Here is an 18,958-nt window from a genome sequence, read left to right as displayed (position 1 = left end):
CAGTCATAGAATAGAAAAATAGGCTAAGTTTTAGGGCACAAAGTCCCAGTAAAGGAATTGTGCTTTATGAGTAAAGGGAAAACAAGGACTAAGATGGTTTTCCAGGACTTCTGTGAAGCAAATCCAAGTAGGGGCTGTCTGTGAGAGTAACACTGTTTGTTACTGGTTCGTGGAACGACTGAATTTAGGGAAAGAGACCATTACCCAGGGATTTCCTTTTCATGAATGGTCTTGAAGGCTTCATTCAACAAGAGATCATCTCTAACGGGACAAGACAAATAAGAGCCCAAAAGATCAGGAGAGGGTTAGCTATCACCAGGTTCACCTGGAGAAAGATTACCATAAGGTCAGAGTCAAGTTTGAGGTCTTCTGTGCACTTCCCACCCACAGACAGCAAATTCCACCGGGCCCTGGCACTGCAACTAGGATTCTGCAGTGCTGGAGACCCAGGATAGACACCCCAAGATAGCACGGCTCCTGTTTTCTCATCATCAGGGCTGGCTGAAGTGTTTATGAGAACACAAGGGGTCCAGAAAGCTGAGCACAACAAAGGAAGGCAAGAAACAGAACAGACGCCATGGAGGAAGTGATGGGAAGCTGCTGGGTAAAGACCACAACTACCTATAGTTAGAGCAAGAAGCTGATGACTTCGGTGGCGATGGCGAGTAGTTTTGGTGTGGTACAGTGGCATTTCCTGGTGAGTAGCATTTGTTGACTAGGGGCTTCAAACTTTTCTTGATCCAGGACAGAGTGACTTGAAGATGTTCACACATTTAATGAGGTTTTTCTGGGCATAGTCTGATGCCTGAGTACAGCCCATAACTTCTCTGGAAGACTATGTTATACATGGAATTATAAATGGAGTTGTACAAAAATTGCCCCAACGAGGTAGGTAATCCAGTTGTTCAAGCAGTAAGAGGCATTTTCCCCAACACCCAATTTATACTGTTCCTCTGGCCATTGGTCTAGAGCTGAAAGGCAGCCAATATGCCAAAAACACCTTCATAATTAAGCCATGTATTAAGAGACCAAGGTGGCATGGGCAGGCATTTCAGAAAGATGAAGGACCTAGATATTTAGGGCCAAAGATGGTCCTGCACAGAAAATTTAAAAAGTCATCTTTAATGGTATATAACTTCCCAACATGAAAAAGGGAGAGCTGAAACAAAATCTAGCAAACCCACTTTCTCTCCTTTGGCCAGGTACCTGCATTGCACAACTCTGTGTGGTCAAAACCACCATGACTGATAGGAAGGCCCATGAAGTCCCACAGAATCAGGGATCCACCAAGGAAGTGTCACAATTCAGGCAATATCTACAGTCAAGTCTCACCCACGGAGACACACAGGTTCCATCTGAAGTCACATCAAGGTAATCTTAGATATCCTTATACTCTTTGTAGCAGGGCCTCAACATTGAGTTTATTAATACCATAAATAGGTATTATACTAATCAGGTTATGTCCAGGTAAGTATGAATTTAAGAAAGCCTTCAAATCCTGAATTCCTTGGCTGCAGACACTGCTCAGGTGAATTTATAGCCCTTTCTTCTTTGAGAGGTCATCATCAGGAAGTCAGGATGGCAAAATTTTCAGTGAACCATGGGGAAGTAGTATTCCATAAAGTCTAGGAAACACTGAACATCCTATGGTCACCTTTGCCAGGACAATTCAGATTCCCTGAAAGCAGAGGATGCACTCTAGGATCTTGACCTCAATAAGTTCAACCCTGAACTCCCCGGACTAGGAGCATGATAGATTAGCACATTATCCAAATACAAGACTTCCCCAGGGCCAGAGATCATCCAGAATGCCACTCATTAACCAGCACCCCCAACCAGGAGAAAGGATATTAGATATTTATTACATATGTTAGGGCAAAGAACAGTTGCAAACTACTGCACCGTCAGCTAGAGGAAGAGAGGTTGCTAATGTCCATATGAAAGACCTGACAGAATACTTAATCTGACTGAGTCCCATTGAAATTTCCTGAAGCTGCACTCAAGATCATGGCACCTTTGAGCTTGTCCAGTAGATCCATGATGAACAGATTGCCTCATTCAGGCCACACTGGTCCCAGCCACTTTCCACCATAAAAATTGCAAGTCTCTCAGTGCCAAGCCCTTTCATGTGGTGGCCAGCAGGCTTTCCCTGGGCCATTGGGTGGATGTTTGAATGGGTTAGCCAAGGAGGGCAATGATGACATGTCAGAGAAACAAAGGGGAGAGAGAGAAGATAAAATGCAGAGGTCATCTCAGTGGGCAGCCAAGATCTTCAGAGGATAAGCTGCCAATTTAGGGGGAGAATAATTATGATGGGGCCCACCAGGAAAAATAGGGAAGGAGAGATGAGTACAATTAAAGAGATGGAGGCCATGATTATTAAGGAAAATAGACATCTCATATAGGGACAGACGAAATTTAGCAGTTTAGGGCAGAATTCTACGAGATGCCACAGATGCAAAACTGGGCTTTTACCTAGGATTTTGTAACCCTAAATACCAAATTAAAACTCCTCCCCCAAATTATAAAATTACCTGTTGCTTAGCAAGGACCCTAAGACCATTAAGCTATCCTCCATCAAAGTGATAATTTCTCCTGATTCGGTTCCTTTGAGCAGGAGCTCTCCCTTTCCCTTAAAGGCTGCAAAACTCAAGTTTTGGTTGGTCCAACTCTCAACCACCTGCGTCAGCTTGGCTTCAATATCCTTCTCCTTACTGGCAGATATACAAATGTCCTTTGGAGGAAAATCAAATAATATGTCATGATGTTTTCAACTGCAAATTAAAAGCATTGTAAAGTCATAGAATTTTTTAGCTTGGAAGGAAACTAGAAGTCATCTCGTTCATTTAGTCATTTTACGGCAAAGAAAACAAAGGCTCAACATCATTGTGTTGCAGGTTGACACTAGAACCTTATGACTCTCTGACCACTAATTATTTTCTTATACCACATACATGAGACCATGGAACTTAAATCTTTTCTTGATTATATTTTTAATTGAAGTTTGTGGCTAAAATAGGGATAATCACCTATTCCAGAAGCTAGCTACGAGAATCAAATGGGAATATATACGAGAGAGTCTTTTGAACTCTTTCAAGTAACATATAAATATTACCATATTCCTGCCTGTTCTGGCTCTAATATGAATATCTCATTTGCTTAAAAGCCAATTTTATTTTTTTATGGATTTTCCTATTTTTCTGAGAATATGTGATATGAAAGTCTCACAAGAGAAAAATAAAAGTAGCATATTTTCCTCACCATGCCTCCACCTATTTTCATGCTTAGAATCACAGAGATGGAGAGGAATTTAAAGGTGTAAGATACTTCTACAAATAATTTTAACACAAATTAGCGTGCAATAAGTGTCATAAGAGTGATGTGAACCACTGTGAGCTCTGAGGAGGGAGAAGTGACCTCCGCTTGCGCGAGGAGGAAAGGCTTCGCGGAGGAGTAAGTGGGATTCCAGCAGAGGCCGCAGGGAGCGAGAGGACGTTCTGTATGGAGGGAAAGGGCTTCCGCTCCATGCAGTGAATCCAGAAACATCAGGAATCCAGCTTGGCTAGTAGTTTGGCACGTGTAGCAGAGCAACAGGATATATCTGGGGTGGATAGTAGTGAGAATCTGTTTTGGGTACCAAGACTTAATAACAGAATCCTAGAATTGTAAAATGAAATTTTCACAGCACAGCCTATGAATAGCTATATTCTTAAGTGTAAAAACCTACTTATAAAAATGAGATGGTCACCAAAGTGTTTCTAACTCTTCAATTGTTTCCTTTAATGGTATCTCAGTGGCATGTACAAATGGGACAAAAATACTTTGAAAGCAATTTTTGTCCTGTACATTTGTTGTTAAAAAGAGGGAGGGGGAAACAGAACATCCACCATTTATTTATAGAGTGGAGACTTCTGGTCACAGGGAGCATTTTCTTATCTCCAGAAACATAGAATAATGGATAACATAAAAAAAAAAAGAAAGTAACAAACAAACAGAGCCAGACTTAAAACAAGATAAACATCTCCATGAACCAGAAGTATTCTAGAAAGCAGATGCAAACCAGTGGATGGAGCTGAAGCCTGGTCAGTGGGGGCCAGGCCTCTGGTTCCTGTCCCTGGGGCGGGGCGAGGAGCGTAAAGTAAACTAAAAGTGGTCTATGTGAGAGGGAGCACCCGGGCTGGGGTCTAGAGCCCTCCATTTGTGGAAAGAGGCTGAACACACTGCCTCCAGCTGCCATCTGGGCATCTAGATTAAATGAAACTGTGGACCTCAGGGATAGGGAGGCATGGAACCAGCCCCACAACCAGGAGCTGAAGCGGGATCGTCACACCACAGCACAGCCAGATATGTAAAATGCTGTTATGACACCTGGCTCTGGACTTGGGGCTGGGGGGAGGTGGACGGTGGGGGAGGCAACCACAAGCCCACTAGACAAGGAAAGCTAAGACACAGAAGGAGAGAAACAATTTTAACAAGTTATATAAGCCAAACCCATGAAAAAATCTAATATTCAGAAGGATAGCCAACATAAAAAATAATCACAGCAAAACTTCAGTTTAGGTGAGATTGATTTTAAAGAACAATCTGAAAAAAATCTTTATGTTTAACCTGAAGTTGTTGGAATATGGGAGGTACAGATGGAATAATATTGGCCATGAGTTGATAAATGCTGAAGCAAGGGCATCTCTACTTTTTATACAAATTTTCCATAATAAAAACTTTAAAAATAATTATGTTTCAAATGCTCAAAGAGATAAGTGAGGACATCTGTAAATCTATAGATTTGAAATTTACAGATCTGAGTATAAAAGATTTGAGAACATATATATAGATTTAAGAATTTATAGACCCAAGAATCTATTAAAAAAATGAAAAAATTATATAAATAAAAAAAGAACTGGAGGCCAAAATAAAGAACCAATTAAAAGTCTTGGAATGGCAAAATGTAATAATAGAAAATTTTAAAAACTTAATAGACTTATATTAAAGAAAAAGTATAGAAGTAGAAATTTGGAAAATTATTCTGAGGAATTTACCAACACAACACATAAATAAACAGAATTTTTTCTAAATTAAAGTGTAGTTAAGGGACAAGGAGGATAGATTGAGAGGCTCCAAAAGGAATATATTTCAAATAATCATATTATCTCCTTGAGTTACAGGATTATTTTGTAAAAGCCAAGAATGGTCAGGATCATTCCAAATTTTGAAGTTCTATTAATTAGAGGGTAATTAGAACACCCTCTAATAAAATGTCTGTCTGTACAATTCTCAGAAAAGAAAAAGGAGACATTCTTTAATGGATCATTGATAAGATCTTATACTCTTAACGTACTTCAATGTCATCCTTATTTTTAAGGAGTGGTGCTTCCATAATATTTCTAAGACAAAAAGAATCAGATTCCACATCAAATGGGGTTCCAGTTAACTCAGAGATTCGATCCCAGTGCCTCTGTTTCATCGCCTTATTGGTCATCATTTCCAGTAGAGGACATGACTCGCTGAAATCATCAATCCTTTTTTTGAGATCCAAGTAAGCCTGCCAGTCTTTAAGTCCTTTTGGCAGTTTACGACACCTTTCAGAAAGAAAGAGAAAAAGAATCACCTACACATTTCTTTGAAGAAGGTTTTATGTACATACAGCAATATATCAGGGAATATATTAGTTTGTGAAATACCTATAGGATCCTTAGAAGCTAGGCATTATAAAAAGGTAAGCTAACTGAATTGAAACTCACCTGTTTTGAAATTCCTGCAGTTCTGCATTAATTTTTTCAATATCTACATCTCCCCAAAGTATCTCATAATAACCACTAATACTGCCCATTACAGTATCATACAGTCCATACAGCTTCTGCAGCAAGTTGAGTTCCTTTCTGGGAAACAAAAATAATTAAGTCATCACATAATGTGTATTTTTAAAATAAATTCCATATTAGATAGGTAGAGTTCATCCAATTACATATTTCATATATTACGAAAATAATGTCTTATGGGCAATAAATGCATACAACTATATTGGTTTCCAATACAAAGACTTTGTTGCAGCTCTATCAATAAGGTCACATTTACAGTTCTCCAATATTCTGAATCATTCTATAACTTGACATTAACAAATGGGTTGATTATTTTGTAAAGGAAAAATCTCTGAGAAACTTACTACACCAATCATTGCAAACAATGCGACCAAACCCTGATAACAAGATCAAAGCTAAAGCTAAAGTTTCATTTGATTTTTTTTTTCCTTTCAAATACAAGCTGTATTCGTTGGTCCGAGTGCAGTGGTGTTTACAACTAATTGATCACAACCAGTTACAGATTCCTTTGTTCCTTCTCTACTCCCACTGCTCCACTTGACTAGCAAAAAAACCCACAACAAACAAACAAACAAACAAAAACCAAATACAAGCTGGATTTTTATGAGAACATTTCCCATGACTAAATCTTGGTCTGCCTTTAAGTATGAGCTTAAATGTCACTTTTCTACCAGAAATTTTCCCTCATGTGTCCAGATGTAGTTACTATATCCAAAACAAGAATAAAAGATCCAAGTAAGGGAAAAGTTCTTAATTGTGTAAAACATCAAAGTGACCACTCAACAGAGGTTGTGGAGTCTCCCAGAAATTCCTCAGCCCTTAGCATACCATGAGGTTCCACTGAACCCAATTTTAATTTGGAGTTAATTTTTTGAGTAGTTCTATTTCTAAGGATTGATATTCTTTATTAAAGGTAATCCAAAGACCAAAAAATAAAAATTTTATATTTTTAATGGAGTAAAACTCATCCTGTCTTGCAATTACCATGTGGGTGTACTGCACCTTTTTATAAATCTCAGACACATTCTGCAATCTTAGTTATCTTATTTTTCCAATTCTTGATTCATTTTTCTTTTCATCATCCTATTATTTCATTATTACTCATTGATTATTCCAGACTATGCTTTAAAATGACTAAAATAATAAGAAGATAAAAATGATGAAATCTCCTAGAAAGAATCACTATTTTATTACCCTTCAGGTTTCTTATTGTATTGCCCAAAGTACTGCATCATCTCTTAAGAGATAAAAAAAGAATGCCAGAGACGCCATTTTTGTAGTCTTTAAATTTTTGCTTGTTTAGCTTTCACTTAATATAATTAAGAATTTAGAATTTTTTTGTTTTCTACCTTAAACAGTGAAGAGAAGAAAATTGGCAAAGGAATGTGTTTCCCAATTATTAAACAGAAGAGAGACAGAAGGCAGCACTCTAGACTCTAATTTTGATGGTGAAATTCATTACATAAGTAAAACATCAGACTGTGAGTCTTCAGATGACAATAACCTAGATGAATTTTATTCACTAGGTAACTTATGAGTGAACAATAGATTTCCATAGACTTCAATACAGGCAAGGGTCTCATCACGTGATATTTCGCAACAAGAACCCATTTTGTGAAAAAGATAAGTGACAGTGTTCTTTCATTATTTATGATATTTGTGTAAGTTTTATCTGACATATTTCATAAGTGGACAAATGATGAAGGCAGATGTGAATTCAAAGGAAATAGATGACATAGAAACAAAAAAAATTCATTGAATTGAGCAAATCTAAAAGTAAAGACTTTTGTGTTTAGAGAGCAAAGAAGATGACAGTCCTCTCTTCAATAAAATTGAATGTTCAAGTTTGCAAGTCTTGAGTTTTGACAGTGCAAAATAAAACAGAGGTAATGATAAGTTAGAGATCCACTGGAGATGGATTTAAAATCTGGAATCAGTGTTTACAAGATGGGAATGCTCCAGTTTCACACATGACAGCTGATGAAGAGTTAGTTGCTTTCAAATGTTGGTCTTCATTTTGTGTATACATATCTTCAAATCAGGAGGACATTATGGAGTCAAAGTTTGAGATTACTTAAATTCTTATTGAATTTTCTAATAAAAGTGCTTTTCACTATTCTTTTATTCTTACTTGTATAAATTATTCTTAAAATTACTTTAAAATATCAAAATAAAAATGATCCATTGATCTGGATGGTAAATGATGGTGATTATTTTTCCTGCTATACTGAGGGGTTTATAACTCACGGACTGAATTTCAGACTGTGTCTAACAGTCACCTAGAGAGTATGTGAAAATGCAGATTTCCTAGGACCCAATTCCACAGATTCTGATTCAGTAAGTCAGGGATGAGAACCAGACATCTGCAATTCTAACACAATTGTTTAATGGATTAAATTTGGAAGAATGTCTGTTTTAGAAAGAGAATACAAACCATCTACCTGAAATGGCTGAAGCATTAATCTTCAGAAAATTTCATGTCCATTTTGCTATGATATTTTCATGCTGTGACTTTGAAGGAAGTCAACATACAGTTCTTTCCTAAAGCCAAGATCCTAATGAGCTAATATCACGGTATTAATGTTGCTTTTGAGGAAAGTTATATTTAAAATCCTATTAAATATTCTAAAATTCTATTAAAATCTACTTGTTTAGATCGAGTGTTTAAAATCGATTAAGTTCTTTGGCCTTCAATCTCAATAAATTCCATGTCTACACAGTGGGGAAGAGCATTGTAGCATTAGCTGCAATAAGAAGGGAAGGGGAGCCGAGGAGAGTTATTCCTCTTAAAAAACAAACATTATCCAAAATTTACGGCTTCAGCATGATCACTGACACTATTCAAAAATAGTGAAAAGAAAAAGTGAAGCATAGGGTAAATACAGGCCCAGAATCTTTGCAATGTATTTTCTACTCCCCCAGAACATTTCTTTTGTATACAGAGACGGTGTGTCCACTAGGTCAGGAATAGCAGGAACAACGGGATATTTAGGAGTGTTCCAAGCCATGTTCTTCTCTGATAAAGGATTCAACGGTGACATGATCTTTCTAGTGGACAGTGTTTAATTATTTGCATGTAACAGTCGCATATTTTCTAAAAGTACCTGGTTTTGTGTAAAACCTCATAGTCAGTCACAGGCAATCCAAATAGCTGTTCACCGGATGAATACGTAACGAATTTCCTCCACAGATCATCAAAATTAGCCTATAACAAAGGTTTTTAAATTGTACTAAAATATAATTAATTCAGATCTCATTAAAGTTGAATTTATTATAATCACAATAAAAGCTAGGTTGAGGTTTATTAAGTAATATCTATGAAATAAGGATTTGTGAAGCAAATTTATACCGATACTAAGCTATCAGAGGAAAAGTTAAACACTTAGGAAAGTTAACTTTCAAGCATTCTAAAAGCACCCATTTTATGTAAAATTATTTCTTTAATAAAGTAAGGGGTCTCCAGAAGATCTGTACTTCAAGTTCTCATAAATACATCTGAAGGTAATAAAACTGCATTAAGAAAATCTATAATTCAGGCTTTTTCACTAATTTAGACTGGCCACCTCTCTCTCTTACAGGGCTCAAATGAGTGAAGTATTAATAGAATCCAATGCTGCTTTCTCTACATGCAATAAAGAGAATATAAGATGAAAGCTTCCACTTTAATACCATTTGAAATAATTCTAACAATTTAAATCAACAAAGTTAATGCACACGTCTTTTAATTTTTTCTTTTAAATCAAGAGCATTCCTTAGAGGTTAGCATAGTGATTCCTCAATAAATTGACTGAATGAAGAGCCTATGGGACTATATGAACACCAGGAAAGGAGAAACAATAATTTCAAAGTTAAAATGCATTAAAATAATAGTGTTTAAAATTTTGTTCATGTGGTAAAGTCTATTGATGGAAGCCTATCACTCGCCCCTTTTTTCCTTCAGGTTCCAAATAATATAGATACACCCACAGCAACAGTCTAACAGGGAACAAAGTATCAGCTTTGTCAGCAGACCAGCAGAGTGCCCAATAACTCCCAAAAAACAGCATAAAGTTACATTAGAGAACACCACTGGGGAGGCTGAGCATGGTGGCTCATGCCTGTAATGCCAGCACTTTGGGAGGCGGAGGCAGGAGGATCACTAGAGGCCAGGAGTTCAAGACCAGCCTGAGCGGCATAGCAAGACCCCTATCTCTAAAAAAAAAAATATATATATATATATATATCATAAAAATTAGCCGGGCATGGTGGCCGCATGCTTGTAGTCCCAGCTACTCGGGAGGCTGAGGCAGAAGGATGGCTTGAGCCCAGGAGTTTGAGGTTACAGTGAGCTATGATGCTCACTACACTCTAGTATGGGCAACAGAGCAAGATCCTGTCTCAAGAAAGGAAGGAAGGAAGGAAGGAAGGAAGGAAGGAAGGAAGGAAGGAAGGAAGGAATGAATCACTAGGACCCAAGGCTCAATGTGGGGTGCCTAGACCTAGCCACCTGCTTTTTTTGGGAGGGGGTTTGGGGTGGGGGTACGCCTGCTTCTGAGCAGAGTTGGGTCTACAAATCCGACCCCAAGTCACATATCCAACCAGATGCTCGGCAAACAGCCTGTATGGCTCACACCCCTAGGCACAGGCAGAACAGAAGGTATAAAATGGCAAGAGATGAGCCCTACATTGTCTTTTCAATGAAGTACCCACACCCCTGGTAAAAGCGTGGCACATAATGTCCCAGTTGCTTAACAATAACTTGGTTTCTTTAACATACCCTTATTTTCTCTGTAAATGTGAAGACAAAGTCATCTGCTCAAACAAATCCCAAAGCTGCTCCTCCTCCCACATTCCCTACTTCAGTAAGTAACTCGATCTTCACCTCTTTGCCCAAGCTGGAATCCTTGATCTTTTCCCCTCAACCCAGGCTCCAAGCCTATAAATTCTGCTTCTTTAGTAAACGCATGATCCATCCAATTTTCTTCATTCTACAGGTGCCACTTGCTTGGTCTCAGTCTTTATAATTTCTTGCTAGTATTACCGAAACTATTATCAGTCTGACAGTTCTCCCCGCAAACCACCAGTGCCCACACTAATACCACAAAAATCTTCTAAAAACACAACTGTTTTTAAAAATCTAGTATGATCATATCACTCCCTGCTTAGACCCCTCCAGCCCTCAGGGTAGGATTCGCACGCCTTATGATCGCCCACCCGCCCTCCACGAGTGGTCTCTGCCCACTCTACTGCTCCATCCTCGTCTCTATCCTCTTTGCCCATATCTTCCCAAATCTCCCTGACTGTCTCCTCACTGCTGGGCCTTTGTATAATATGAGCCACAAATTCTGCCTACCTTGCTTTCCCTCCTTCCTCCCCTGGCTACTCTAATTAGTCCTTCAAGATGCAGCTCGGATGCCTCTTCTTCCAGGAAGCCTTCTCTTTCTGCCCCAACAGCCCTCATGTGGGTTAGGAGCCCCTTACACTGTTTTTCATTGCACAACTTCACGTAACTAGATCACAGTGCTCATCACTTGGTTTTGGGAGTTCTCTCTAGCTTGCTGTCTCCCTGCAAGATTTTAGCAGCTTAGAGGTAAGAACCATTTCTTAACCAAATTTCTACTGAGCAAGCCAGATAGTAGGCATCCAATAAATATATATATATATTTTTTTACTAAGAATGTAGGTGGGATAGGGGACATACATAAAAAGAACATGAGCACATTGTTCAGCCACTGTAGGAAACAGGAAAAAGAACAGGAACAAAGAACAGAACTACCTGATACTACCGAGGGACAAGTTTACATAGGAATCCATGAATCTGCAAAGCATTAATCCAAGTGGGTGTGTGATTTTTTTCTCTAAATGTGCTCAGCAATCTGAGTGTACGAAAAAGCGGTGAATGGTTGGCCTGACCCAATTGGTGTTGTTCTGTCTGAGGTGGGGCAAAAGAGTGGGGAAGTTTAAAGTAATGAATACAAAAGGAAGAAAAATAACGGATACAGAGGGAAGGCAGGGAGAACATTTACCAACATTTAAAATCTTATCTTGATAAATTTATTACACTATGAATGTTTGACCACTTTACATATCAAACGAGATGCTTAGACCTAGAACAGGGTGGACACTTAAGTTCAAAATCAGGGTCTGATTCTCTAAAAATACAAAGGGATATTCTGTGGAGGGGCATGGAGGGGCATGGAAGGAGTCAATTACATCGGTTAGCAGATTCTTATACAATTAAAGTCAGTGTGTACTTTAGACACTAAATTTTCTATTATAAGGTTAAACATAAATTTTCCCCTAAAATCTTTTTTAAAAATCACACATTATCAATGTAACCAAAAAAAAAAAAACAAAATGTGGTTTTACCTGAAATATCTGTAGCCTGTTGCTAGCTTCTTGGGGTGGTATATTTGGAACCATGGGTCCTTCCTGTAAGGAATAATATAATCTCCATTTTCATTCTTAATCATATATATTTGTCAGATTATTGGATTTATCTATTATTTCCTTTTAAATAAATAAGCATTATTTTTAATTTAAATGATCTAACTTTGTCCTGTACTTGAAGCTTTCATTTATTTTTTTGGTAACAGCTTTATTGAGATGTTACTCATATACTATACAATTCACCCATTTACAGTGTACAATTCAATGGTTTTTAGTATATTCACAGAATTGTACAACCATGACCACAATCAATTTTAAAAGATTTTCATCACTTCTCTCTCCATTCATTTTTAAATGACCTTGACACAGCTAATAAAAACTGTGACAAAACTACATCTGTATGAAGTGTGTACCACGGGAGCCCTGCTGAAGTCCATTTATGAGTATAAATAATGATGCCGTGGTTGTGCATTAGAACAGCTGACACAGAGTTCTGAGAACAGCCTCCTTTTACTAATTGTTCAGCCCAATATGGACATAGAGACCAACATAAGTGGAACACTTGGAAGAAGCAGAAGGCAGTCTCTGGTGGCCAGAAGCCAGAAGATAATTACAAAATAATCCCCAAAAAAGAGACCCCCAAATAATCAAAGGAATACAAGTATTTACTATATAGTGACATTAAAATGACAAGGGCTCTTCCACATTGAAAAATGGAGGCCAGTAAGAATATTAACATGGTCTGTACAATCATGGATATTATGGGTATGCTAAATAATAGACCAGATTCCCAATATAATAGTGTGGAAAAGGTTAAATGAGGCACAGTAAAATTTTAAAGAGTTTATTTGAACACACAGCAATTCATGAATCAGGCAGCTCTAAACCGGAAGTGGCTCAAGAGCTTCACTGCAGAGGCATAAGGCACAGGCTTTTATAGAGTGAATACAGAAGTAATACAAAGAAATATTTGATTGGTTACAAAGTCGCCTTCTTGGGTTTATCCTACCAGAAAGTTCCTAGTTATATAATTATAGTTCTATTTGCAGCTTCTGATTGGTTGAGCTTAAGTTCTATGTTTCTTTAACATAGACATGGACAAAAAAAATAGCTCGTTAAGTTTCACTTATGTCTGCAAATCATGCAAGGTTAGGTCACTTAAGATGCCTAACTGGCTTTGTCTGCTTGGGGATTCTTCAGGCCTGGTTTCCATTTTAATCTACTTTATAATAGAATGATAGGAAAAATCAAGAGTTAGGTTCAGTACATGTAAAATTAAAAGCATTATATAAGTAGCAACAAGGGCCTTAAATCCTCTTATGAATACAGATCCCTTGTGACCTCTATAAGAAAGAATGTTTTAGGAGAACATTTTGAGTTTATCTTCAAGGAGGTCACCATTATCAGTCAGAAGACCATGTTGAGTAGCCTGTGGGACTGACCCAGCATGACATCTACTATTTATTTTCAGTGACCTTTTTGGTTCTCTAAAAGTTAGTGAAAATGCAAAATTAGTTGCATAACACCCTGGTATTAATGTGTTTATAGTTTCTTACAGCCTTCCAAAACCTGTATCACATTTTCTGCCACAAGAATTCTGGCCCTGCGAAAGGATGAAACCAGACCCTTTGGTCTTTCCATAATCTCCAAAATTGTTGCTCCTTTTAACAGTAAAATCTGCTTTCTTTCTCTATATGATGTCCTTAAAAGATTAGCCGTCCCTTTTTTCTGATAGCTGCAAACATGCAAATATAGCCGCTTACATACAACATACTTATTTCTCAGGGTTCATCACTCTCACTTCATACAAACATATCACAGAACATTTTAACACACAGCAAGCAAATACTTAAATTACCGACTCATATGCTTCCGCAAAGTTTAGCACGTCCTCACGAAACACTTCCACAGACTCAAGTAGGCTACTTTTAAACTTTGGCTGCACTTGAACTAGTTCATCTTGTACAGAAACCTAGAATAAAAAAAAACAATATTCAACATGAGAGTGAAAGTAACATGTTAAAAATGAAAACAACAATTCTATCTCAGTAGGTTTATCTCACGGAGATGTCCTATATGAACAAGGATGTCTCTGTTTGTAGTAAAATACACTAACAATCCAAAGGCACCTACAGGAGACTCACATCATTCTAGTTTGTGACTTAAGAAGCAAAGTCATTTTCCCCGTAACTGTGGTTAGAAAAAAGTTTTCTCACTGATCCAGTCCAGGCCATTGCTTGGGCTCAGAGAAGAGTTATTATTATGGGTCCAGTCTGGGTCACGTGCTATCTCTGGGGCCCGGCCAAGGTCTGGGATTAGCAATCTCTAATAGGTTCACACAGCTTCAGTGGTTGGAGTAATTCCCAAAAAGAAAGTGATATTACTCTAGGTATACTAAAAAAAAAATAGCAAATACCCTCCACAATGGTCTTGAAAGCTTCTGTTTAAACCTTCAATAATAATAGCTGGCACTTAAATAATGTTTATTGTCTGCCATGCTCTTTACATATGTTAATTCATTTTATCTTCATAACAACCCTAGATTAGTAAATCATATTATGCTAATATTATGCCCGTTTTACAGGCGAGGAAACTGAAGCAGAGAAATCCCCAAAATCCCAGCACCAGTACCAGGCAAAGTCAAGATTCAAAACCTGGCAGAGTGGTTTCAGGGCCCCCGCTCTTAACTGGTCTCAGCAATATCATCTATCTATAGGTTGGAATAGATTTAAGTTTAATGGTGATTATAGTGTAGAACAGTCTATCTCTACTAAAGGATGGGTCAGTGGGTTTAACACTAACAGTTAAAGAGGTAGAAAACTACCTAAGTGAATCTTTTCCATTGAAAAATAGCAGAAAATGAGGTTGCACTAAATCTCAATACAGAGTTCCCCATTTCTTTTCTAAGACTCACTCTCCTATAACTAATCAGCAAGCATTTTTCAAAGTAAGCTATTAGTTGATATTGAATATGAATTTAAATAAGAATGAGTATTAAAAATATTTTACATACATTACCTCAAGTGAGCCTCACAACTGCATATAAAAATTATTAATATTGCTAAATGACCACATGCAGAAATTGAGAACAAACATTATTAACTTGTATAAGATCATTCAATTGACTGGTTGGCAGAGATGCAATCATGAGCCATGACCCCAATTTCAGTTCTGTGTCCTTGCTACTGTGCCTTCTTCAATATCAGTGACAAATCTTTCCATAAATGAGAAATTTTAAGCCAATGTACAATTTAATTAATACTCAATAAAATTCAACATAATTAAAGCAAGTGAACCATCCCTTAGAGTTCATTTTTAATGTCTAACTTGTAGCGCATAGATGTCTATCAACTTTAAAAATGTTTAGAGAAATTTATAACTATAAATGCCTCCATTAAAAGAAAAAACATCTCAAATCAGTAACCTCAACTTAATAAACAGGCAAAGAAGAACAAACCCAAAAGCAATCAGAAGGAAGGAAATAATAAACACTAGAGCAGAAATAAATGATAGAAAGAATAGAAAACCAACAGAGAAAACAACAAACCAAGTTTCTTCTTTGAAAAGATTGATAAAATTGACAAACCTATACCTATACTAACCAAGAATAAGGAAGATTCTTTGTATTACTACAATTGGGAATGAAAGAAGGGTCATCACTACCAGCCTTACAGAAATAAAGAGCAAGTGTCACAGTTGTTTTGGAATTTGTCTAGCAGGTTTTCCAGTCCTCACCAGAAGACCCTCCCCCTATATATATTTGAAAGAAAGAGCATTATAAGGACACAATCAACAAAGTGAGCAAGCAACCTACAAAATGGGAGAGAATATTTGCAAGTCACATATCTGATAAGGGGTTAATATTCAGAATGTATAAAGAACTCCTACAACTCAACAACAAAAAGACAAACACCCTGATTAAAAATTGGGCAAAGGACTTGAATTTCTCCAAAGAAGGTACACAAATAGCTAACAAGCATATAAAAAATGCTCAATATCATGAATTACTAGGAAAATGTAAATCAAAACCTCAACAAGATACCACCTTACTCATTAGGATGACTACTATCAAGGAAACAGAAAATAGTAAGTTTTAGCCAAGATGTGGAGAAATTGAAACCCTTTTGCACTGTTAGTGGCAATGTAAAATGGTGCAGCCACTATGGAAAACAGTATGGTAGTTCTTCAAAACATTAAAAATAGGGCCAGGAACAATGGCTTCCACCTATAATCCCAGCACTTTAGGAGGCCGAGGCAGGAGGATCACTTGAGACCAGGAGTTCAAGACCAGCCTGGGCAATATGGCAAGACCCTCATCACTACAAAATTTTTTTTTTAAATTTGCCAGGCATAATAGTGCATTCCTGTAGTTCTAGCTACTCAGGAGGCTGAGGCAGGAGGATTGTTTGAGCCCAGGAGTTTGAGGTTACATTGAGCTATGATAGGGCTGCTGCACTCCAGCCTGTACAACAGAGCGAGACCCTATCACTAAAAAATCAAAAATTAAAAGTAGGATTACTGCTGGGCATGGTGGCTCATGCCTGTAATCCTAGCACTCTGGGAGGCCGAGGCAGGAGGATTGCTTGAGGTCAGGAGTTCAAGACCAGCCTGAGCAAGAGAGAGACCCTGTCTCTACTAAAAATAGAAAGAAATTATCTGGCCAACTAAAAATATATATAGAAAGAATTAGCCAGGCATGGTGGCGCATGCCTGTAGTCCCAGCTACTCGGGAGGCTGAGGCAGTAGGATTGCTTGAGCCCAGGAATTTGAAGTTGCTGTGAGCTAGGCTGATGCCACAGCACTCACTCTAGCCTGGGCAACAGAGCCAGACTCTGTCTCAAAAAAAAAAAAAAAAAAAAAGGATTACTTATAATTATTTAACACTACATTATCCAGCAATTCCACTTCTGAGTATATATCTAAAAGAATTAAAAGCAGGTCACAAAGAAATATTTACATACTAATGTTCATGGCAGCATTATTCACAACAGCCAAAAGATAGAAGCAACGCAAGTATCCACTGATGAATGAATAAACAAAATGTGGTATATACATATAATGAACATTATTCAGCCTTAAAAAGAAAGGAAATTCTGGCACATGCTGCAACATAGATGACCATTGAGGACATTACTCAAAGTGAAATAAGCCAGTCACAAAGAGACAAATTTCGTATGATTCCACTTATATGAGGTACCTAGAGTAGTCAAATTCATAGAGACAGAAAGTAGAATGGTGATTATCAGAGGGTAGGGGGAGGGGGAAATGGAGAGTTGTTTAATGGGTATAGAGTTTCAGTTTTGCAAGATGAAAAGTTCTGGAGACTGGTTGCACAACAATGGGAATATACTTAACTATAAAAATATATGCTTAAAATGGTTAAGATGGTAAATTTTTTTAATATGGTAAATTTTATGTTATGTGTATTTTGCTACAATTTTTTTTTTCAAGACAGAGTCTCACTCTATTGCCCCAGATAGAGTGCAATGGTGTCATCATAACTCACTATAACCTCAAACACCTGGGTTCAAGGGATCCTCCTGCCTCAGCCTCCTGAGTAGCTGGGACTACAGGCACATGCCACCATGCCCAGCTAATTTTTCTATTTTTTGTAGACACAGGGTCTCACTATGTTGCTCAGGCTGGTCTTGAACTTCTGGCCTCAAGCGATCCTCCTGCCTCCGCTTTCCAAAGTGCTAGTATTACAGGCGTGAGCCACTGTACCCAGCCTTAAAAAGCTTAGTCCAAAGCTATAGTAATTAAGACAGTGTGTTGCTGGCCTAAGGACAGACATATAGAACAACAAAATAGAATTGAGAGTCTGAAATAAACCCTTACATTTATAATCAATTGATTTTCAACAAGGTTGCCAAGACAATTCATTGATAAAAGGATAGTTTTTCAATAAATGATACTGAGATAACTAACTGGACATCCACATGCTTTTGCATGAAGTTGGACCAGTAACTTATATAAAAATTAATTTAAAATGTATCAGAGACCAAACATTATAAAACACTCATAAACAAACTTGGGAGTAAATCTTCATAACCCTGGACTGGGCAATGGTTTCCTATATACGATACCAAAAACACAAGAAACAACAAAAACAAAAACAGGTAAATTAGACTTCATCAAAATTAAAAATTTCTGTGCTTCAAAAGAGACCATCAATAAAGTGAAAAGACACCCACAGAATGAGAGAAAATATTTGCAAACAATTTATCTGATAAGGAACTGGAATCCAAACTATATAAAGAACTATATAAAGAAATATGATATTATAAACTTAATATTACAAGACAATCATTCATGTGGTCTGTCACTGATTGAAACATCATTATGTATAATGCACATAACTGTATATTAAGCATTTAAAAAGTATGAAATACAATTTTTTCTGGAGATAGTGACTTAATGAAAAATAAGGTACTTAAATTTGTACTTACAGCTTTGCTCTGCAATTTGTTGAAAGAATATCTCAGGGTATCAACTCCTTCTGATTCTTCTTTGGTTACTTCAACCTCAAATCTATTTAAAATGGCATAGGCTTCCTGCAGAGCAGAGGTGGAGTTCAGAAATATCACAAGGGAAAGCAATTGCCAAATTCTTTAGATGCCTTCTAGAAACATGTTCCTATGTCTTAGAGGAAGACAACATACACTAGAAGGGTGGTTTCCAAAATTAAATGTGGGTAAAAAGCACCTTTAGATTCTCATTGACTACTAGATATTGACTCTAGATCATAGGCTCTGAAATCTGCATGTAATAAG

The 18,958-nt window shown here is 37.4% G+C and overlaps 1 protein-coding gene and 1 non-coding gene across 2 annotated transcripts in view; one reads left to right on the top strand and one right to left on the bottom strand.

The window, feature by feature from the left end:
- DNAH8 (dynein axonemal heavy chain 8) overlaps positions 1–18,958 on the bottom strand; it is a 296,755-nt gene that overhangs the window by 173,972 nt on the left and 103,825 nt on the right. The window contains 7 exon segments of the mRNA XM_069487596.1: positions 2,535–2,734; positions 5,336–5,576; positions 5,739–5,876; positions 8,921–9,021; positions 12,165–12,227; positions 14,044–14,157; positions 18,635–18,739. Coding sequence (XP_069343697.1) covers positions 2,535–2,734; positions 5,336–5,576; positions 5,739–5,876; positions 8,921–9,021; positions 12,165–12,227; positions 14,044–14,157; positions 18,635–18,739 — 962 coding nt within the window.
- Positions 15,871–15,932, top strand: LOC138396172 (U7 small nuclear RNA). The gene has a single exon (XR_011235641.1). It is a non-coding gene; the product is annotated as a U7 small nuclear RNA (small nuclear RNA).

This window comes from Eulemur rufifrons, chromosome 15 (assembly GCF_041146395.1).
Source record: "Eulemur rufifrons isolate Redbay chromosome 15, OSU_ERuf_1, whole genome shotgun sequence".
Taxonomy (NCBI): Eukaryota; Metazoa; Chordata; class Mammalia; order Primates; family Lemuridae; genus Eulemur; species Eulemur rufifrons.
The sequence above is the reverse complement of the archived record's forward strand: the minus strand, read 5'-3'. Positions and strand labels throughout refer to the sequence as shown.